The following is a 24078-nucleotide window of genomic DNA, read 5'->3' as shown; positions in this document are numbered from 1 at the left end:
CAAACAGGCTCCTGTATACAATGGCGAGGCCGCCCCCTCGTCCCTCTGGTCTGTCCACCTGACAGATAAGGTAGCCCGGTGGAAGAGCTTCCACGATATCTGCATCGGAACTGGGAGTTAGCCATGTTTCCGTTAGAAACAAGATATCTAATGCCAGATCCTGGATGAGTAGATTAATTTCTATAGCATGGCGTGGGAGGGATCTACAATTCAGTAGCCCTACAACCAGGTCATTCTTCCCTTTAGTAGCGGCGTAAATCCTCTCAGCTCCCTCCGCTAGAAGGGGGGAGTGGGAATGTGTAGGCGGATAAGCTCTCTGAGGCAAGGCATGCCGAAGGGCCAAGAGTTCGTCGCGGTTATAAGAGTGCCTCAGGGTAGTAGATTTTGGCAGAGTGTCACGCCCTGGGCCCGTCTGGGCCCGGACGGGCACAGACGGGCTTGTCTTTGGCGGGTCTTCGGCGCGGGATCGGCGCTTTCGCTGCGCGTCAACGCTGCGCGTGTTATGCATCTGAGAGTTTTGTAGGGGCCGCGCTAGCATTCAGCAGCGCCTCCCTCCCCTCTAACCAATCCCTGTCCAGCACCGGCCAAGGAACCCGGAAGTAGGAAGCGCCCTGCACCCTCCACGTCAATCAAGCAGAGTGCTTGCGGTGGACCGGGGTAGCAGGAGCGCCAGTTAACAACACAGACAGCGAGGTAAAAATGCAAACGTGCTATTAAATCACTTTAAAAGACAGTGTCAATGTCAAGATTCAATTTCAATTTTAAAATAAGATCGGGCGCCGTGTAATTAAAATCAGTACACAGCAATCACTTTCCTCATCCCGGTCGCGCTAGGAGCTGTGGCATGCGCGTGTCTTAGGGCGAGTGTCTGGATTCTCTGGGGCTTTGTAGGGGCCGCGCTAGCATTCAGCAGCGCCTCCCTCCCCTCTAACCAATCCCTGTCCAGCACCGGCCAAGGAACCCGGAAGTAGGAAGCGCCCTGCACCCTCCACGTCAATCAAGCAGAGTGCTTGCGGTGGACCGGGGTAGCAGGAGCGCCAGTTAACAACACAGACAGCGAGGTAAAAATGCAAACGTGCTATTAAATCACTTTAAAAGACAGTGTCAATGTCAAGATTCAATTTCAATTTTAAAATAAGATCGGGCGCCGTGTAATTAAAATCAGTACACAGCAATCACTTTCCTCATCCCGGTCGCGCTAGGAGCTGTGGCATGCGCGTGTCTTAGGGCGAGTGTCTGGATTCTCTGGGGCTTTGTAGGGGCCGCGCTAGCATTCAGCAGCGCCTCCCTCCCCTCTAACCAATCCCTGTCCAGCACCGGCCAAGGAACCCGGAAGTAGGAAGCGCCCTGCACCCTCCACGTCAATCAAGCAGAGTGCTTGCGGTGGACCGGGGTAGCAGGAGCGCCAGTTAACAACACAGACAGCGAGGTAAAAATGCAAACGTGCTATTAAATCACTTTAAAAGACAGTGTCAATGTCAAGATTCAATTTCAATTTTAAAATAAGATCGGGCGCCGTGTAATTAAAATCAGTACACAGCAATCACTTTCCTCATCCCGGTCGCGCTAGGAGCTGTGGCATGCGCGTGTCTTAGGGCGAGTGTCTGGATTCTCTGGGGCTTTGTAGGGGCCGCGCTAGCATTCAGCAGCGCCTCCCTCCCCTCTAACCAATCCCTGTCCAGCACCGGCCAAGGAACCCGGAAGTAGGAAGCGCCCTGCACCCTCCACGTCAATCAAGCAGAGTGCTTGCGGTGGACCGGGGTAGCAGGAGCGCCAGTTAACAACACAGACAGCGAGGTAAAAATGCAAACGTGCTATTAAATCACTTTAAAAGGCAGTGTCAATGTCAAGATTCAATTTCAATTTTAAAATAAGACATCACATTTAAATACATGTTACAGTACTTCAGTTTGTGTTTTCACTAGTGATGCAATCCACAAATTCAACCCTCTGTGGCTAATTGTTCCATTCACCGTGCAGAGGTATATAACATTAGTTATAACTTTATTATCCAGTTTGCTGGGTAATAATCATTATGGAACCAACATTGAACAACAACTAGAGTTAGAGACTGTGTTAAATGCTTAAATGGTGTCGAAGTAAATCTAATACTTATGTAAAGATGAGGAAAGGTGATTTGTAGCCTAACTAGACACTGTTGTTTGTCTTTTAGCTGATACTTGGCGTCTTTCCTTCTCGAACATTGAAAAGGACATATTAATGAAGCACGGCAATAAAAAAACATGCTGCGAAAAAGATGGTCAGAAATGCTGCAGGTCAGTGGCTTTTAAACTGGACAAGCTGATAGGACAAAATATTAAATAAGTTGGGGACAAACGGGAAAGTATTACTGTAAAATGTTTTTATAATTTGCACACTTAGATTTCAGTACATGTAAAATATGAAGGTTTCCAGGACTTTCTGGTTGGATAATCATTTCATTTCATAATCGTTTTAGCTATTTTCCCTTTAGATGGAAAATGCATAAGCTCTCTCACTAATGTGGTTGGAGGTTTAGTTTCTCTTAAAGGTGCAGAAGTGACTATTATGAAAGAAAAACAAGTTACTTACCTTCTGTAATGCTCTCCCATAGGCACCACCCACTCGAGCGGATGTCACTTTACAAAGTAATTTGATCATTTAGTAGTTAAACAATATACTGATCCTAAAATAACATCGTTTGATCTAGTCGACTCCACAAAACTGGGAAGAGGAAGGCCGGTGAGGAATCTACTGTTAGAGTATCCACCAGAAAGAGCATTACTGAAGGTAAATAGCTTGTTCTTCTGATAGATGATTCTACATGGAGATTTCAAGTTTTTTTAGTAGATGCCAATGTAGTACAATACTTACACCAGGAAATCCTGCAGGATCGTCTGGGTGAAACGGTCCCTAATATAGACTTGAATGTCGAGACATTAGTGTCTGGTGAAGGTGTGTACTTGTTTTGCTTCGCGTATCAGATTATACAACTCCCACATGGTGGCTCAACACTCTGCGAGGCAAAATACATTTAACACCAAACAAACAACACCTTTTGAACAGGGTTTTATTTTACAAAATGCAAAGACTCTCTTTTTAGAATAAGGCTTGGGGTTTATTTTACACAATGCTCTCTAACAGAAAGGATTTCCCAGATGCCAAATGCACAACATTCAAATACTCATATATATATATATTTTTATAAGCAAGCAATAATAACACACTTGGTGAATGCAACAGTTAAATGCATGAGTAATACCATGAATAAACAAGCAGCAAATAATATGAGTTAACACTCAAGAAAATATAATATGCTGGACGTCTTGCAAGAGATCAGAAAGATGTATACAGACTAGATACATCAAATGATTACTTCGGAGGTGCACCTCAACTCACTCACACATCACAAAGAAAGCACCTCAAATGATAAAAGCCACTGGCCAAACATCATAATGGCAATAATCAAAACCCAACACATCACCTGGTGCAAACACTGCATTTAAGACCACTCCTGACGAGGGGGATTAAACAGACGTGGTTAAGAGCCTCAGCAACCAGGGTCCCGCCGAAGTGGACGCGTCCGTCCCCATTTGGATTCCAAAATCCTTGTTAGAAATGGGATTTCTGGTTGGCTAAGGATTGCACCAAAGCCAGGCAGAAACCACCACTCTAGTCAGGATACTGGAGTTACACTCCTAAAATAACCCCTGCTCACCACCTTGGTAGCTTGGCACAAGCAGTCATGCTTATCTCGGAGGCAGTGTGTAAAGCATTTGCACATAACCAACAGTAATACAGTGTAAGCACTACAAAAGGACACCACACCAGTTTAGAAAAATATCCAATATTTTTATGTACTCAAGACAAGACCAACTATTATAAAAACCCACAATACAGTACTTTAAAAGTAGCTACTTCACCAGATGTCTTTAAATGGCAAAAAATACGTTGAAAACACAGTTCGTACGCGTCAGTAGCTCGGTCCGAGTCTACCATAATGCTGAAAACAGAGTCTCGCAGTTCCAGCTGACGGCGTCGGTACGGGCCAGCAACAGCGTGAACAAACTCGTTTACAGTACCTTTCTTAGTGCGGCTTACACGGAGGTGCGATTCGGTCTTGGCATCTGTCGTGGTTGTGATGCAAAGTGGAAGCGGTGCACAGTGCTGTGTCCTCTCGGTGCGTTGCGAGCAGCGGCTCGATGACGATCGTCCAGACGGCGTCAGTGAGATCAAAGCTTGCGGTGCAGGACGAGACGGTGCTCGATGCGGTGCTGGCAGGTTGTGATGCAGGTGACAGAGACGGTTGTGGCATCCATCTCGGTTATGGTGCAAAGTGGAAGCGGTGCAGGGCGCGGTGTCCTCTCGATGAGGTGCAGGCAGCAGCTCGGTGACGGTCGTGGAGACGGCGTTTGTGAGACCAAGGTGTGCGGTGCAGGGCGAGAAGGTGCCCGATGCTGTGCTGGCAGGTTGCAATGCAAGCAGAAGCCGGTCGGCGGGAATTGGTGCTGGGGGAGCCAGACAGTTGTGCATGACAAGGCGGTCATGGGTGTCGAGCCTGTGGCGACCTTGTTAGTGAGACAAGGCCAACGAAGTGAAGCAAGGCGGTGCGGGCTGCGGTGCCTCACGATGCGGTGTAGGCAGCAGCTCGGTGACGATCATGCAGACGGCATTGGTGAGACTAAGGCAGGCAGTGCAGGGTGAGACGGTGCGGCCTGCGGTGCCTTCAGTACACAAGGCCAGTGACTGAGTCGGTGACAGTCGGTCGCGGTTCCCTCTTCTCTGTGGCAACTGAAACAGCGGTTCCAGGAGCGATACCCAGAGGTTGGTGAAGTCTTTGCAGTTCCTGAGACTTCTTAACAGGAGGTCAGCTCAGTTTCAGGTCCTTGGAGATACTCCGCGCAAGTAGAGAAAGTTCAGTCCAGTCCTTTCACTGCACAAGGCAGAAGCAGCAGCTGCAGGCCAACCCAGCAAAGCAGCACCACAGCAAAGGGGCAGTACTCCTCCTGGCAGCTCTTCTTCTGGGCAGGTTCCTTGATTCCAGCGAGTTATAAAGTCATGGGGTCTGGGCCCCAATAACAGCAATTCCTTTGTCCTCTGAAGGCAGAGGGTCCTGTACGTAGTCCAAACCAGTTCTGGTCAGTCTTGGAGCACTTTTTGTTTACTAGACTCCTGCTTTTCATTTGGCAGTGTAGGCCAGGGACATCAGACGCACCACAGGAGGTGGAGCCAGCATTATGGGAGGCAGGCACAGCCCTATTCAGACCCAGATGCTACTCCACCCACCCATCTATGTGCAGATAGGTCTATTCAGCCCTGTGCTGACTCACCCTGTCTCCTGGAGTCTCCCCCTGTCACTCATAAACCAGACAGACAATACAAAACTTAGCAGAGGCAGGCTGGATGATCAGGCTAGAAAATACCTACTTTCTAAAAGTGGTATTTCCAAACGCAGAATGTTAAAACCAACTTCACTAAAAGATGTATTTTATCATTCTGAGTTCAGTCATATTAAACTAAAATTTCTACCATGTTCTCTGAGTCAGTTAGGATTATAAACTGCCCACTCTGGCATATGGGGAACAAGTAGCCTTGCAATAGTGAAAAACGAAGTAGTCTCTAATTCACTATCAGGACATGCCACACACACTAGGGCATGTCTTACCTTTCACATATAATGCACCCTGCCCATGGGGGTACCGTGGGCGTACCTTAAGGGCGACTCACATGTAGAAAAGGGGAGGTTTAGGGACTGGCAAGTGAGTGCACTTGCCAAGTCCACATGGCATCCCCAGGCTGCACACAGGCTCTGCAATGGCAGGCCAGAGTTACACTTTGCGGGCTGTTTGCGGGGGTGGCACAATCCAGTGCTGCAGCACACCAACAGCATTTGATTTATAGGCCCTGGCACCCGCAGTGCACTTTACTAGGGACTGACACATAAATCAAATAAGCCAATCATGGAAATACCAATCCATAACACATTTTCCAACAGGAGCACTTGCACTTTTCCACTGATCAGCAGTGAGGAAAGTGTGCAGAATCATTACACTAGCAAAAACAGAGTCAAAACCGGGAGGTCCGAAAGCAAAAACTCAGGGGAAAACCCCCAAAAGATGCCAAGTCTAACAATCAAGGTTTCTAAGTCAACAACCCTCCAGCACCAGCGCCTGAGGAATCGTACCAGAACTGGCAAGTTTCCATGCATGCATTCCAATGGCAGGAAGGAGTTCTCACGTTCCCTCTCCAATCTTGCATGTTCCAATCGTTATCTTGACGAAGCTCACGAAAGCCTTAAACATTCTCTCAAAAACAATCCTTGAACATGATTAACCCAAAAAACTTGCAAGCGCTGCTCTGCACGCAGAAAAGCTGAAGCCAAGCATAGTCAGAAAACAGGATGACCTGAGGCCATGTCAAAGCCAATAGTAAGAACTTCATAATACTGCCACTGTACAACACAATGCACATTTGTGAACACACTGCTCATAGCATCACATACTTCATCTCTCATGGTACACAACAGTGTGCAGCTACAGTCCTCAGAGGTATGGCCTATGGGATCTAGTGGCAGGGTCCACCAATACCAGGAAAAACCTGTCGACTAGGGCAGTCCGGGTGTCTAGAGGCCCAATAATGTTGATACCCACCCTTTCAAAGGGGGTGTCAAAGGCACATAAGGGAACCAGTGAAGCCTTTAGCTTTTTCTCTGACTTCCCACTGGCCTGGCAGCCTAGGTGAAACATGACCTACAGAATGCCGTTAAGGCTACCTCAACTGCTCAATGGGACACTGGATTTCTGCCACCATTTTTGCTGGATTCTGTTGCTTGCTTAGCTTTAAGGTCCAGTTCCTACAGGTTCTTCTCATGAGCCAAGATCAGCTTCCTTAAAGACAAGGTTCTCTCAGCTTCAGCTTTCTACGCTACCACTCTCCTCCAGAGCCCTCTTTACAGCAGCCTACTCTATAACTGCTTCCATTTTGAACTTAGCCATCTGCAGCCTGAACTCCCTCTGTGTTATTGTGTCCTCCAGCTCATCTGAGGGCAGATTGTGGGAAGAGATGCTGCTGTCTGCTCTGGCAGAGGATCTCACTCCTGTGGGCCCTTCTCTCTCATCTAGAGCTATGATCGGGGGCTGCCATTCTCCCCCTCCAATTCCTCCTCCTCGATCTCCTCTTCCTACTCCAGTGTGGTCTCTTGTAACTGGCAGACCTCTTCCCAGGCCCTGAGTGCCTTCTGGATCTCCTTGTCTTGGAGCTGTTGGTTGCTGGAAGCCACCATCTAGCTGCAGAATCCCTTGAACTTAACCACAGTGTAGCTCTCACGGTTGTTGAGCTCAAACTCAATGCTTGCTGGCAGAGTTACAGGCACAGTCATTCGGGTGAAATGAAAGTGAATTTGAAATAAACAATAGAAGTCAATTGAGGAGAATTTTATACAATTGGGCAAAGTTTAAAGTTATGCCGACCTTGATTGAGTATGAACCAGATGCACAAGTTGAATTGGGGCCAGGCACAGCTTACCTTCGTACTTTTAAGATTTCTTTTTTAAAAGTCTCTGCGAAAGTACAGTTCAGCGAGGCAAGGTGGTCAGCGATGGACGAGGCGTTTTCAGGGGAGCCGCTGGACAAATTCACAGTAAAGATTTCTACATTTGGACTTTGTCACTTCTTTTGAAGTTGAAAATCTTGAGCAAGACAAAGCTGCAGGTTGCAGTCAATGAGGGCTCCACGTGGCCAGATACCCTTCCTGGGAGGTCTAGCTGACCATGAATTGCTGCTGCCGAGAAGAATGTAGTGCAAACTAAAGCATAGGTAGGCCGACCGGTAATGTATCTTGGCATATCAGCAAGAAGGTAGGTTGCGGTCTCCTATCACTTCTCATGCCACTTTCTGGTGGAAACTTTTCTCTGTCTCATGTTTCAGGTTTTGCCTGAGCACCTTTAGCACCACTTCCAAGGGTGCAGGACTGGTTGCGCACCACTTGGAGGGCAGGACTCACTTCAGGCATGGTCCAGATTCAGGGTTCATGGTTGTTGGAGCTTGTTGTGCCACTGCAACTCAGAACAGGAGGCCAGCCAACTAGCCCTTGGAGTCACTCTGCTAGTACTGAGTTCAAGCAGCAAGGCAGGTCTCAAGCAGCATGACAATCCTCTGAGGGTGCAAATCAGGCTTTAGGATTTAGATCTATTTCATTATTTTCATATTGGGTTAATTACAAAAGTGCCCACCTACATCCATTGGCCGTTGGTGACTTAGGTGTTGAGATATTTGGACATTGTAGACACTGAACCTTAAGTAGACAAATAGAAAATGCAGACTAGAAAGAAAGGTGAAGAAAAAACAGAGTAGGGTAGGGGGTTTAGGCGCTGCTACTCGTAAGCAATATAAACTAGGGTGTTCAATCAGGTGATGTGTTGCTCATCAGACACAGCTACTGGTATTGAACGCAGGACCTGTAAGTAGCGAGGGCAGAACAGCTCCCGAAACTCAGCAGACAGATATGCGAGGCAGGGTTGCCACATCTAATCAAATAGGGGGAGACGTTGCGTTGCCAATGCTGTTAGCGACCCTTGACCCTGGTCTCAGGCAGGTTACCCTCACTCTGCGCAGCTCCACCAGACCGTCCGTTCCTGTGCCCGCCGCTGTAGTGTGTTCGAGGCCCCCCTGGGGCTACTGTTGTCACTGCTGGTATTTGTTCTGCCTGAATTGTCTAAATTGTTGAATTGCCTGATTTGTACCATATTGTAATTTACCCACTGTTGCTCCTTCTCTGTGCTCAGTTTTCGCCGTCCTCTCGCCTGCCATTGCCCACCTGCGGCCCCGCCCCCCTACTCTCATTTGCGTTTTCCCACTCTCCTCCCAGCTGCTCCTCCCTCCCACCTCCCTACTTAGGGCGGGCGCTGCATGGCAGTCAGAGCGACCCTTGACCCTGGTCTCAGGCAGGTCGCCCTCACGCTGCGCAACTCCACCAGACTTCGCCCGTTCCCGTGCCCGCCGCTGTAGTGTGTTCGAGGCCCCCCTTGGGCACTGTTGTCACTGCTGGTATTTGTCCTGCCTGAATTGTCTGAATTGTTGAATTGCCTGATTTGTACCATATTGTAAATTACCTACTGTTGTTCCTTCTCTGTGCGCTGTTTTCACCGTCCCCTCTCCCGCCGCTGCCTCCCGGCGGCCCGCCCCCTCCACTCCCATTTGCTGTTTCCCACCCTCCTCACAGCTGCTCCTCCTTCCCACTCCCTACTTATGACGGCGTCCGTGCCTGGACCGCGCCCAGCGCCAGAACCCCTGGCCCTCACACACGCCACAATGCCAGACTCCGATACGACGGCAGCACCCTCCACGCACTCAACACCGGCCGAGACCGCAGCTGCTTCCAGGCCACCCCGAAACAAACTCACGGACCTTTCTCCTGCCGCACCTGCAGCTTCACCTGCGACAGAGCCACCAAACCACTGAGGTCTGGACCAAACCACCTCCGCTGCATACTCCTCAATACCCACTCCGCATGCAAACATGCCATCAAGCTCTGGGACCTGCTCAACACATCCGCCCCCGACATTGCCACTGCCATCCCGGACGGCTACAAGATCGCCCGCAGAGACCGCACCAACGGAATTGGAGGAGGAATTGCCATCGCCCCGACATTGCCACTGCCATCCCGGACGGCTACAAGATCGCCCGCAGAGACCGCACCAACGGAATTGGAGGAGGAATTGCCATCGTCCACATGTCCACTCTCAAGGTCTCCACCCACTCAGACAACACCCTCCGTACCGCCAAACACCTGCACTTCAGGATCCACGCCCACCCCAACACCACCCTTAGAGGAACCCTCCTCTACAGACCCCCCAGACCCTGGCCACAGTTCAGCGACGCCATCGCCGACCTCGTCAGCACCCACACACTCGCCTCCACCGACCTTGGGGACCTGAACTTCCACCTCCAGAACAACAACAACGTCCACTCCGCCACCCTGATCGACAACCTCGCCAACCTCTGCTTCAGACAGCTCGTCACCGATCCCACCCACACCACCGGCCACACGCTTGACCCCATCTTCTCAGCAAGCAACCACGTCTCCTTCGTCCACACCACCGAACTCCACTGGACCGATCACCCCTGCATCCACTTCACCTACAAGAAACCCACAACGTACCACTGCGCCCAACAGCTGCCCCGTCGCTGCTGGAGCAAAGTCACCGACGGCCAGCTGACGCCACCCTCGCCCTAAACCCTCTCACCGAACTCACTGACCCAGATGCCGCCGCCCGCAACCTCAGACAGTGGACCAACGACTACGCCAACACCCTCGCCCCGCTCATAAAACCGTCCAACAGCCGCACCAGCAAGAAAGCCACCTAGTTCACCGAAGAACTCCAGGCCTCCAAACGCACTTGCCGGAAATTGGAGAAAAAATGGATCCACGAACGAACACCGGGCGGCCACGCAGCCCAGAAGAATGCCACCGGCAGACACCACCACCTCATTAGACTTCCCAAAAGATCTGCCTTCAAAACCCGCCTGGACAACAACGCACACAACAGCAAAGAGCTCTTCAGCATCGTGAAAGAACTCTCCAACCCCAGCACCAATGCCAACGACATCCCGCCCTCACAAGAACTCTGCGACTCACTGGCCACCTTCTTTCACCGCAAAATCGCCGACATCCACGACAGCTTCAACACAACAGCCACCCCGACCACACCAGACCCCACCCCACCCACGAACCCCATCCACATCAACAGCCTGACCTCCTGGACCAACGTCAACGATGACGAAACCCGCAAGACCATGAACTCCATCCACTCAGGATCACCGTCTAACCCAGAGGTCTTCAAACTTTTGGATGCCGGGACCCCCCTGTCAAAATTTTCCGGTGTAAGGACCCATTCCTGATTTGCACATTCAACAGATACTTAAATGGTCACCTAAAATCATTTTGATAGCAAACGTCATTCTCCACCTCAGCTATCTTCTCTCACTCTTCAACAGTAGCTGTCCTCTCTGCCCTCACCTCTCCTCTTGCATTTCCGCACTTCCTTCGCCACTTCACAATTCTACTCATCCCTGACCCCTTAAATCGAATTCAATTTCTCACCCTCCATTGCTGCCCTCGTCACCTCTCTTGGCTGTCTCCTCTCACCCTCTCACTCTTTCATGTCTCTCACCTTGCATCTGCTCACTTCACTCACATCATCCATCCATTCTCTCCAGTCCCCTCTCATACCTGCATCCTGCCTCTCACTCCGCACCTCTATCCTTGCCTTCCAGTCGGTCTCACATGGACCCATCTCCCATCCGCGTTCATAACATATTATGGTACGTTTGTTTCACCAATATTTCTTCTGTATGTATAGGCCCAGTATGTTTGGTTTTCTATTTTAGCTGTCTGTTTATTCCTATTTCTTCGTTATACATCATCTTCCAAGTATTTGCACGTATTTTCTTGCTCCTTATGCAAAGTTTGAGGGGCACTTCGCAAGTTTGGGGTAAAGTAACCCTTTAATCCAGATTGTCCTCAAGCTTTTTTGTTGTTATGGTTTATAGGACACAATATATGCAAAAAAGCAGAATAGGAATTACGAAGTCTGGCTCTATGTTTGCCTCTGTGTGTATCCTCGTGCAGCACTTTGACACTCTTCGGAGCCTTAACTGCACTTCAGAAAAATATGCAAAATACTATGAGAGGCCATAAAAATCAGCAACCAAAACAGGCCCAAGGCTAATATACACATGCCTTATTAAAACAGCCCTTTTTGCATGCCCAACGAAATATTCTACCTTATTTTTTTTTTTTTTAAAGAGAACATCTTCAAGGAGGAAGAAGGTATTGTGGGAAACAGTTTCAGGCAGGAAAATTCTTATAGATAAGAATGTGTGTGCGGGGTGAAAAGTCAGGGCATGGTGGATGAGGCAGCTGACTTACACGTTCTGCGAAGCTTTGGTTGCCTTGGCAACATGGACGCAGCTTAGAGAGGATTGCAAAGGCAGACACGAGGAAGAAGCACTAAAAGGACACCAGCTGAAAAAACAGCAGCAGCAACGAGATAGACCGGGAAAGGCAACAGGACGGAGTGCAATGAAGCGGGACAAAATAATATCGAAGCACTCCAGAGCATTGCACAGCTGCATATGTATGGCCTCAGTTCACTCCCGGCATTTCCTGATGTTCATCCTGCAGTCTCTCTGATTGGAGGACAGTTGTGGGTGACGTTGTATTCTTTTACGATGTCCTCCAATCAGAGAGCACATTGAGACACACTATTCTGAATCCAAAACGAAGAGCAAACGTTTGGGATTCCGGATCCAGACAGTTTAATGCAGGAGAGCGACCGGGAGTGCGCGACCCCCTGTGTAAGTCTCCACGCCCCCCCTGGGGGTCGCGCCCCACAGATTGAAGACCCCTGGTCTAACCCCTACCCGCACCACATATTCAACAAAGCCGACACATCCATCGCACCCCAACTTCGGAAAGTGACCAACACCTCCTTCGAGACAGCCACATTCCCGGAAAGCTGGAATCACGACGAATTTAAAACCTTTCTTAAGAAACCCAAAGCGGACCCCAAGGACCTCAAGAACTTCCGGCGCATCTCCCTGCTCCTGTTCTCGGCGAAGGTCATCGAGAAAATAGTCAACACACAACTGACCTGATACCTCGAAGATGACGACATCCTGGACCTGTCCCAGTCCAGATTCCGAAGAAACCACAGCATGGAGACAGCCCTCATCGCCGCCACAGACGACATAAGGGCCCAACTGGACAACGGCGAAACATCGGCCCTCATCCTTCTGGACCTGTCAGCCGCCTTCGACACGGTCTGCCACCACACACTGAAGACACGCCTCCAAGAAGCCGGAATCCAAGAGAAGGCCGTGGACTAGACCACATCTTTCCTTTCCGGCAGAACGCAGAGCGTTCTTCTCCCCTCCCCCTTCCACTTCAAAGTCACCAACATCATCTGCAGCGTACCCCAGGGATCGTCCCTCAGCCCGATGCTGTTCAACGTCTACATGGCCTCCCTCGCTCAAGTCGCCCGCCAGCACAACCTCAACATCATCTCCTACGCCGACGACACCTAGCTTATCCTCTCCCTCACCAAGGACCCACACACCGCCAAAAGCAATCTCCACAAAGGGATGACAGCCGTCGCCGAATGGATGAGGAACAGCCAACTGAAGCTGAACTCGGACAAGACGGAGGCCCTCATCCTTGGACCCACCCCCTCAGCCTGTGACGACTCCTGGTGGCCAACATCACTGGGAACAGCACCGACACCCACCGACCACGCACTCAACCTACGACTCATCCTAGACTCCGCCCTCTCCATGTCAAAGCAGGTCAACACGTCTCCTGCTACAACACCCTCTGCATGCTTCGCAGACTCTACAAGTGGATCCCCACCGAAACAAGACGGACGGTGACACAGGCCCTCTTCAGCAGTAGACTGGACTACGGCAACGCACTCTATGCAGGGATCCCAACCAAACACCTGCGACGCCTGCAACGCATCCAAAACGCCTCCGCCCGACTGATCCTCAACATCCTTCACCCCAGCCATATCACCCCCCACCTGAGAGACCTACACTGGCTCCCCGTCAACAAGAGGATCACCTTTAGCCTCTTGGGTGCCCATGACGAGCTCAGCTCGTCATGCAGCACGGTGGCGATGTGCTGATGACGAGCTGAGCTCGTCATGACCGTTACAGAATGCCCACGCGAGGATAATTCCCCTGCTGTGCTGGACGTTCCGTTGGAACGGGCGTGGTCATGACGAGCTCGTCATCAGCACAGCGCCACCATGCTGCATGCTAAGCCAAGCTCGTCATGAGCACGGCAGCACCGCGTGCGCCCCGGTAGAATTTGCCCCGCGGCAAAGGGGTTAAGCTGCTCACTCACGCACACAAAGCACTCCACAACACCGGACCAGCCTACCTCAACAGCAGACTCAGCTTCTACACCCCCACCCGCCAGCTCTGCTCTGCCAGCCTCGCCCTTGCAGCCGTCCCCCGCATCCAATGATCAACCTCCGGCGGCAGATCCTTCTTCTTTCTCACCACTAAGACCTGGAACACCCTCCCCACCCACCTACGACAGACCCAAGACCTGTTCACCTTCAGAAGACTCCTCAAGACCTGGCTCTTCGACCACTAGCAGCACCCAACCCCCTAGCGCCTTGAGAACCTCACAGGTGTGTAGCTCGCTTTATAAATACTTGATTGATTGATTGAATACTTAATGTGTCCCATAGCTTGGGTAGCCGATCTAAATGTGTTGGGATAGCTTCTGTGCTCCATTTGCTGAGGAGGAGGTGTTTGGCTGCCTCTAGGGTTAGGGTGATAGCTCTACCCCTGGGAGACCGTAGAGGGCAGGTGAGAGGGTTTGGGAGACCCAGTAGTATATAACTTGGAACCCTTGGAATATCTGTTGTGTAAATAGTATTTATCATCCCCAGTACATCATCCCAAAAGGATTGCAGCATGGGGCACTGTCATAGGAGGTGAGTAAGTGTGCCCTGATGGCCACAGCAATGCCAGCAGCGGTCACCCCCATAAGAGTCCATGCAGCCATTCTAGCAGGTGTGAGAAACTATTTTCTTATCCAAATATCTCGTGAGTAACCATTTTTCGAAGTGCATCAATACTCTCCTGGCATGTGACCTGATCCAAGGTTGTATCAACCAGTGTGCTACTGATAGGTCCTGCCAGTGTGCAGCCTGAGGGAGGCCTTAAGCGGCTTGTAGTGTGGTGAAGGCCATAAAACCGTCAGAATCGAATAAGTCTTCATTACATTTGCAGTTGGCTTCCTGCCAAGCCATGTATGCCCCGCCCGTGGCCGCTGGGGGGAAATCTGGGTTACGTATCAGGGGAGTCTGAGGAGATAGTGGTGTGGAGAATCCATGCCGCAACTGGACTCGGTCCTAAACCTCAAAAGGTAGCTCGGATCACCAGCGAGATATAGACACTAGACGGCCTAAGGGTCTTTTCCAAATGTGCGTGCCCGCAATCATCTGGTCCTCAAAGCACCAATGCTTCTCCGTTAGGGCGTGGGACCACTCTACCATCTAGCATAATAGCACTGCTTGATAGTAGTATCGAAAATTTGGAATCACCAGGGCACCTGCTTTTAATGAGGGGTAGGTTCGGGCTCTGGCTTTTCTGACACTTTTGTCCGCACAGATAAAGTCCCAGATGAGGGTCTGTAAATTATCCAGGATCGTCTGGGTTGGAGTAGTAGAGTCTCCATGACATAAAGAAGTTTGGGTCGTAATGTCATTTTAATGGTTACTGTACATCTGAGCCAGGACTGGTTGTGGGCCTTCCAGGTGGCGAGAGTAGATCGTGTGTTGGCGAAGAGGAGGAGGCCGTAGTTTTGAGTTACAGTGGCCAACGTGTAGGATGGATATGGAGCCCCAGGTATGGGATACCGTTCTCCACCCACTGGAAGGGCATGAGCATTGCCAAATTCACTGTCTCAGTTACTGGAATGGATATAGCGAGGGCCAGGGATTTTTGCAGATTGGTCTTGAACCCAGAGGCACCACTGAATTCAGTTTGCTCCGTCACCACGGCTATCAAGGTGTGCTCAGGGTCTGTGAGGGTCAAAAGGACATTGTCTGTGTATAGCTTGATCTTATAATCTCTCCCAGCCATCTGTATACCTGCTATATTGGGGTTGTTCCATATGCGCTCCGCTAGGTGCTCCATATAAAGCGCAAAAAGTAGGGAAGGCAGGGCAACCCTGCCATGTTCCGCATGTGATGGGGAATGGGGAGGATTTCACACCATTAACCCGTACTCTCGCCCGAGGGGCATGGTAGAATGATCGGACCCACTTACAAAACCGGTAGCCAATGCCTACTCTCTGTAGGACACTGTGTAGAACAGGCCAATGCATAGGATCAAAGGCCTTTTCAGTGTCAATTGAGAACAGTAAGGACGGTGTCTGAATATCCCTCAGATTATACAACAAGTGGCCCAGCCACTGTGTGTTATCACTATAACCCTGCTTCGGTATAAACCCGGCCTGATCTGGGTCTACAAGACCCTGGATGTAGGGGGCTAGTCTGTGAACAGTGGCAAAGATTTTTTTCATCAACGTTCAAGAGGGAGATCAGTTGATAGAATGAACATAATTTGGGTTCTTCAATGGCTTTTGTGATTGTGGCTAAGCACATAAAGTCAGGTAGTGTATTTGTATCCCTGAGAGTTAAACAAGCTTGCCAAGAGGGGGGTGAGTCGCGGTGCGAAAGGCATATAGAATTCAGCGGGGAACATCGTTACAACAAAACTTTTACCACGCACTACCGTTACAACGCAGGAATTACAACGAAAGTTGTTACAACAACTTTCGCTGTAGGGCGCTGTTGGATAGGGAATAGTTTAATTTTCTATCCAACACCTTCCCTACTAGCCACGGGGACTGGAGTTGGAATAGAAAATTAAACTATTCCACTATCCAGCGCCCCCAACGCAAGTCATTGTAACGACTTGCGTTGTAATACCTGCGTTGTAAAGGCAAGCATGGTAAAAGCATGTGTTGAAACGTCATACAACCAATTCAGCACAATAGCTTTCTGGGCCGGGTGCCTTGTTAGTCTGTAACTTCTGGATGGCCTCTATACCTCCTGAGTGGTGATAGCCACATCTAGAGTGGAGATAGTAGTCGCACCAGCTTCAAGGTAGGGCACGTGAGACAGGTACGCCTGCACATCAGTCTCCAGTAGGGGCTCTGCCATGTAGAGAGATTCGTAGAGTGCATGAAAGGAATCGTCTACGTCTGCATCTTGTCGGAGGTGGACACGTCTAATTCCTGTATTTCAAGGATTCTCTGTGCAGTAACCTGAGCTGGGAGGCGGTGCACAAGCATCCGTTCTGCCTTGCTATCACCCGCATAATACTTTGGGTTAATATGGAGTAATGCGTATTCTGCTTTACCCATATCTATCTCCCATAATTGTTTCCAGCAGCTGTCCACTGGTGGCGAGCTGCGATCAAGCCGTTTGTACGTGGGTCAAAATCAAAAACCAAAACGAGCACCAATATTGCCAACTACTTTCTACTAGGTTCTGGGATGACCACTCTACCTACTGAGCTAAACAGTAAATCTCAGGACACTTTTTTCAGTCCAGAATAAATCAATTAACTTTAATCTCAAATTTCATCAGAACATATTTAGAAAAGATTCACATAATTAGAAAGCATTGCTTACTTCACTCCACACTTACTCACAACAACAATTCTCACATTCAAAAACTCACTCACTCAACCATACAATCTATACAATACATAAATACACTTTACATCAGTTGATACCAAAAATTATTTACAACTCAAATTTACACAAGAGACCAGCATAGGAAAAACATTTCAACTTTTAAGCATTTTTTTGTTTTATGCACAACAGTCCTAATGCTGTATGAAGAAGGTCTACGCGTTTCGATAACCCTTTGTTTAAGGGAAATCTCATCAGGACCACGTAGCTCAAAGGTGCTCGATTTCTTTGAGTTTGGGTGAAACTTCGCTTTCAGACAGCCTGTGGCTCATAGGGAGTGAAATTTGTGGTATGGAGTGTTCCGAAATCCAGCGTTTGGATGAGGAAGGGCGGGCAGAGTGTTGCGCCTCTGTTGCTCAATCGATGTAGCAGTTCATATGTTCACGCCATAAGCCTCCTTGTCAAGAAAGACACGGAGGCTTATGGCCTCCTGCCATTGTTACCCTGGGCGTTACTGCCCAGGGTAACAATTCAGCAGTTGCCACTGTCCGCAGAGCCAGAGAGAGGATAATCAGATAACAATGAATGAATCAAGATGCATAAGGATGATCAATGGTCTCCAGCTGCGAGGACTCGGTTGCCCTCCCGTTGGAGTTGCTCGAGCAGTTTATTGTGGGCCTCCGATAGTTTGCTTAAGACCGTTGCCTTTCGTTGCTTGGACCGATGCTCGCGAGGTAGAGTGTAGGTGAACAAGTTACTTACCTTCGGTAATGATATATCTATAAGAAACATGGGATAGTTATAGATTCCTTAACTTAGAATTAGCCTCAGGCGTCGGACTGGATCCGGAAAGTTTTTTGCCAGCAGTAACCCTACGCATCAATAGATGGCGTCGGTCAACTCTACGAACGTCGTCGGCATCGTGGTCGCCGGGATGAGGTTGCGGTGACTACATAGATGCCCCCTGACGTCAGTTTTGTACACGACTTTCCAAGCCAGAAGCGCAGAGCCATGAAAGACACTGATCACTCATGCACAAAACTAGGGCCCTGAAAGGACGTTCTTAACCCTAGAAGTCAGTTCGCAGAACAGGGAGGATGGGTGGGGCGGTAAGGAATCTATAACTAACCTATGTTTCTTACAGATACATCATTCCCGAAGGTAAGTAACTTGATCATTTGAAAGAAACAGTTAGTTATAGATTCCTAACCTTAAAATAGATACCCCAGCAATACCAACCCCGGAGGTGTGTCTGCGAACTAACTTCACACCAGAAAGTCCTGGTGAACAGAACTGCCAAAGAAGCTGTCTCTCCGGACTTGGCTGTCCAGGCAGTGGTGCTTGGTGAAAGTGTGCAGTGAGGTCCACGTAGCTGCCTGACAGATATCATTAAGGGGACTTCCCATCCCAAAGCAGTAGTAGCAGCCATCGTCCTGGTGGAATGGGCATGCAACCCCACTGGAGGCTCCTTCTTTGCTAAAGAATAGCATGCCTTGATGCACAGAGCGACCCACCTGGAGATGGTCCGTTTGTGCACGGCCTGACCTTTCTTAGCGCCTGCGTAACCAACAAAGAGCTGGTCATCCACCAAGAATTGTTTGGTACGATCCAAGTAGAAGGATCCAGACGGTGGAGCCTCTCTTCTTCTTTTGAGGGATGCACAGGCGGAAAGAAGGTGGGCAAAGTGATGGTTTGGCCAGTATGAGAAGAAGTTACCACCTTTGGAAGAAAGGAAGGTCGAGTTCTGAGGACGACATTGTCCGGATGAACAGCCAGAAAGGGAGGCTTGGAAGACAGAGCTTGTAGCCCACTCACCCTGCGTGCAGAGGTGATGGCCGCCAGAAAGGCAGTTTTTAAAGTAAGAAGTCTGAGAGAACAGTTATGCAGTGCTCGAAGGGAGAGCACATAAGATATGTCAGAACCAAGTTCAAGTCTCACTATGGCATTACAAAGGGAACAGGAGGAAACAGATGAGTAATGCCCTTAAGAAATCTATTTACAAAAGGGAACTTGAAAAGAGAAGGCTGATCAGGAAGCCTGAGAAAGGCTGAAATGGCCGAGAGGTAGCCCTTAAGAGTGCCCAGAGCAGAACCCTGCTGGGCCAAAGATAGGAGGAACCAGAGAACCTCAGAAAGGAGATCCACAGCCTTTGCTGTGCACCATGCCACAAATGTATTCCATCTGCAGGCATATACCATCTTAGTGTAGGGATGCCTGGCTGCCAAGAGTACATCACAGACTTTGGGAGGCAGGTCAAACTATGTCAACTGCTGCCACTCAATCTCCACACAAGGAGGTGGAGGCTGGACTGGTTTGGGTGGGGGACCGTCCCCTGCTCCTGCGACAGAAGATACTCCTAAAGAGACAGTAGGATCGGAGGATCGATGGCCTTGTTGAGCAGCTCGGTATAACAGATTCTTTGTGCCCAATCCAGAGCCACAACAATGTCTTGGGCCTGGTCGCGCTTGATCTTCTTCAGTACTCTCTGCAGAAGGGGTTTAGGCAGAAAGGCGTATAGAAGACCGCAACTCAACTTGGGACGAAAAGCGTCACCTAGCGAGGGTCGCCTTGGAAAATCCAACATGCAGAATTGCTGACATTGCACGTTCTCTTTGGTGGCAAATAGATCTAACCGAGGCTCTCCCCATTGTTGAAAGAGACCTTGCAGCACCTCCGAGTGACGACTCCCTTCGTGATCCATCATGCTCTGCAGCTCAGTTCGCCGGCCCTGGCGTTCAATGAACCTGCCAGGTGTTGAACCACCAGGGATATGCCCTGATGTTCCAGCTATATCCAGAGGTGAAGGGCCTATTGAAATAGAGTCCACAACCCCATCCGGCCCTGTTTGTTCCATTAACACATGGCGGTGGTGTTGTCCAGGAACACCTGCACTACTCTTCCCCAGACAGAGGGAAGGAATGTTTTGAGTGGAAGACTAATCGCCCGAAGATACAGAAGGTTGATGTGGAGCCCGTACTCCGCTGGAGACTAGAGGCCTCTGATCTCTGCCTCTCCCATGTGGCCGCCCCATCCCAGAAGGGATGCGTCTGTCACCACTGTGTGTTCTGGTTGGGGAAGGGAGAAGGATCTGCCCGTGATCCAATCTCGATTCGTAAGCCACCACTGCAATTGCTTTGCAGTGCCCTCTGAGATCTGGATACAATCTGACAGATTCCCCTCATGCTGCGCCCTCTGGAACTTCAGGTCCCACTGCAGAGCCCTGGCATGATCGACCAGCAGGACGCAGGAGGCCATGAGGCCCAGCAGCCTCGGGGTCATCCTGATCAAAACCCAGGATAGAGGCTGAAAGAACAGAATCATAGTCCGAATATCCCGTACTCGCTGGTCAGAAAGATAAACCCGAAACTGCGTTATGTCCGGGCCGCTCCGATGAAGAGGAGCTTCTGAAAGGGAGTCAGGTGTGACTTTGGCACATTGATGGAGAACCCCAGTTAATGCAGGATTTCGGCCGTAGTCTGGAGGTGGGAGACCACAGCCTGGGGCAAGCCCGCCTTCAACAGCCAGTCGTCGAGATAGGGGAAGACCGGAAACCTAGTGATTTTGATGACCTTATGACTACAATGGGGCTTCACCAGATTGTAAATCACCCCACTCATGATAAAGGTCATATTTTGGATCTGATCTGGACCGCTAACCTCTTACAAACCACACACCTTGTCAACAGCCCCTGTAGCTGGCCTGATCATTTTTTGATCAACGGCACACTGGTCTTGGACAAATGTCTGAAACACAGATCGGCCAGATGGAAAATGAACCGTAAATGGCTAAAACTTGATGAATTTAAATGTAAGGAAGCCTTCGTCGAAGCTAAATCTAATAGAGTCTTGGTGGATTTTGCACCTCCACCGGCTCAGGCCACCAACTTGGATCTAATGTACAAAGAATTGGTTTCTGCCGTGCTGGTCGCGATTGATCATGCTGTGCAAGGACTAGGCTATCGGAAAATAGTAAGGGAGCGCCTTGGTACACTCAAGCCCTGAGAATGGAAAAACAAGCTCTCCGTAAATCTGAGCGTCTTTGGAGGCATCTCATGGATTCCGCTTCTGAATCCATATATAATGCTAAATTGGTATTTTATAAATCATCTGTGGTTAAAGCTAAATCTAGCTATTATGAAATCATGATAAAGAATGCAGTTGATGTCCAAAAGAAATCCTTTAACGTCCTCAGAGAGTTAAGCTGCCCTAAAATATTCAGTCCCGATTTTGACCAGGCTGAGTGTGAGAAGATGCAAGAGTTTTTCCTGACTAAAGTCAAGGACATTATTTCTAATATAAATAACTCCTGCTTCACCTCTGCCCCACCGTCAGAAGAGGAACCGCTAATGTCACAAAACAATCCTTTGCTGGACTTTCCCCTCCTTGAGTCTCACAATTTATTTCGTATTTCATCTAAAATTAAGTCTGGCTCGCCCGAAGATCCTTGCCCCCCTAAAGTGTTTCAAAATATCATGCCTGTTCTGGAAAGGGATATACTGACTATACTGAGCACATCATTAGCCAATGGGATGGTCCCACTTAAACTTAAGGAAGCTTTAGTTGTCCCCCTGCTTAAGAAGACGGGATCAACTGCTAAAAATCCAAAAAACTATCGACCGATTTCTCAGCTCCCTTTCATGGCTAAGCTCTTGGAGCAACATGTGCTCTGTGCTCTTTCGTCTTACATAGGAGACAACAATTGTCTCCATTCCAGACAAACTGGCTTCCGAGCACGCAACAGCACAGAATTAGTGATGCTTTCAGTGCTAGATGATTTACGATGTGCACACGGTGGACCATGATATATTGGTGTCCCGTTGTAGGCCGGCTGGGAGTGTCCGGGACTGCCCTCCGCTGGATTTCCTCTTTCTTGGCTGATCGTTCTCAGAGAGTCCATATGGGAGAGCATACATCTAAGGCGGGTAGGTTAGGGTGGGGCGTACCTCAAGGTTCAGCTCTATCTCCCCTCTTATTCAACATCTACCTACAGCCACGGATTCATGCATTATCCAAACTGGACTGTCAACTCTTTGATTATGCGGATGACATGCAATTGATCGTCCATATTGATAATACTACTTTTTCTCAGGTTAATGTCCAGAATATCCTCCGGTTTATCACTAACTGGATGACTTTTAATTCTTTGAAGATTAACCCAGATAAGACGGAAGTTCTGGTGTTGTCCGCAATGGCTTCACCCTGGTCTAGCTGTTGCTGGCCTTTAGAGTTATGATTCAGAAAAGGGGGTGGTGATGGACAGAGTATCTGAATTAAACAGAACACTCATACCCAGTCAACAGATCAGGGCTTGATCCATCACCGTTTTTTAGCTCACTGCACCATCCCAGCTCAGAACCTGGCTACATGCAAATTAGTCTGTCCCTGGCGCAGTGCATCATGGGAACAGGGCAGACCAAACTACCAAGCCAATTCTTATACTGGGAAGGAAACAAGCTTCCGGGGACCGGTTTCTGGCATTACAGCCGTCTTTGGCCCGGCTTGCTTGAATCCTGATGGTGCAATGAGCAAGGGACTCACATCTGAGTATACCCTTCCACGCTTATGGTGGACAAAACGATTCAGAAAAGGGGGTGGTGATAGATCAAGCCCTGATCTCTTGACTGGGTAAGAGTGGTCTGCTTAATTCAGACACTCTGTTCATCACCTCCCCCTTTTTGAATCGTTTTTGGCCACCACAAGTGTGGCAGGGTATACTCAGACATGAGTCGTCCCTTGCTCACTGCACCACCAGGATTCAAGCAAGCCAGGCCGACGACGGCTGAAATGCCAGAAACCGGTCCCCGGAAGCTTGTCTCCTTTCTGGTGAAGAATTGGCTTTGGTAGTTTGGTCTGCCCTGTTCCCATGAGGCACTGGGTCAGACTAATTTGCATATAGCCAGGTTCTGAACTGGGGTGATGCAGTGAGCTAAATAACGGTGATGGATCAAGCCCTGATCTCTTGACTGGGTAAGAGTGGTCTGCTTAATTCAGACACTCTGTTCATCACCACCCCCTTTTTGAATCGTTTTTGGCCACCACAAGTGTGGCAGGGTATACTCAGACATGAGTCCCTTGCTCACTGCACCACCAGGATACAAGCAAGCCGGGCCGACGACGGCTGAAATGCCAGAAACCGGTCCCCGGAAGCTTGTCTCCTTTCTGGTGAAGAATTGGCTTTGGTAGTTTGGTCGCCCTGTTCCCATGAGGCACTGGGTCAGACTAATTTGCATATAGCCAGGTTCTGAACTGGGGTGATGCAGTGAGCTAAATAACCGTGATGGATCAAGCCCTGATCTCTTGACTGGGTAAGAGTGGTCTGCTTAATTCAGACACTCTGTTCATCACCACCCCCTTTTTGAATCGGCCTTTAGAGTTAGGCATAGTGCCCTCGCCAGTACCTGTAGTTAATAGTTTAGGCATCAGGCTGCATACTGATTTGTCACTAAAGCAGCAAGTCTCAGCAGTAGTTGGAAGCTGTTTTGGCATAATGCGGGAACTCTGGAAGTTGGTTCACCTACTGTCTGTATCAACTAGACAGATTGTGGTGACTGCGCTCATACTTTCCCGTTTAGATTATGGGAATGCAGTGTATCTTGGGCTACCTGAGGCTCTCCTAAAAAAACAGCAGGTTGTCATGAATGATGCAGCTAGGTTAATCTACATGCTACCCAGAAGTGCCCACGCAACCCCAGTATTGAAGCAGCTGCATTGGCCCCCAATGAAACAGCGTATTGAATTCAAGGCTTTATGCATTGCACATAAATCACAGTATGGCATAGTCCCAGAATATAGCAGGGACCGTTTGAAGGTTTACGCACCCAGCCGCTTGCTCCGGTCATCAGACTTAAATCTCCTGGTCTGCACACAGTTTGAAGGAGCTAGA

General features: G+C 49.4%; 1 protein-coding gene across 1 annotated transcript in view; it reads left to right on the top strand.

The window, feature by feature from the left end:
* The window catches only part of CGAS (cyclic GMP-AMP synthase), a 271868-nt gene that overhangs the window by 227654 nt on the left and 20136 nt on the right, over positions 1-24078 (top strand). Inside the window, 1 exon segment of the mRNA XM_086926500.1 lies at positions 2174-2276. Coding sequence (XP_086782626.1) covers positions 2174-2276 — 103 coding nt within the window.

This window comes from Lissotriton vulgaris, chromosome 6 (genome assembly GCF_964263255.1).
Source record: "Lissotriton vulgaris chromosome 6, aLisVul1.2, whole genome shotgun sequence".
Lineage (NCBI taxonomy): Eukaryota > Metazoa > Chordata > Amphibia > Caudata > Salamandridae > Lissotriton > Lissotriton vulgaris.
This window is presented reverse-complemented; position numbering and strand designations above follow the sequence as displayed.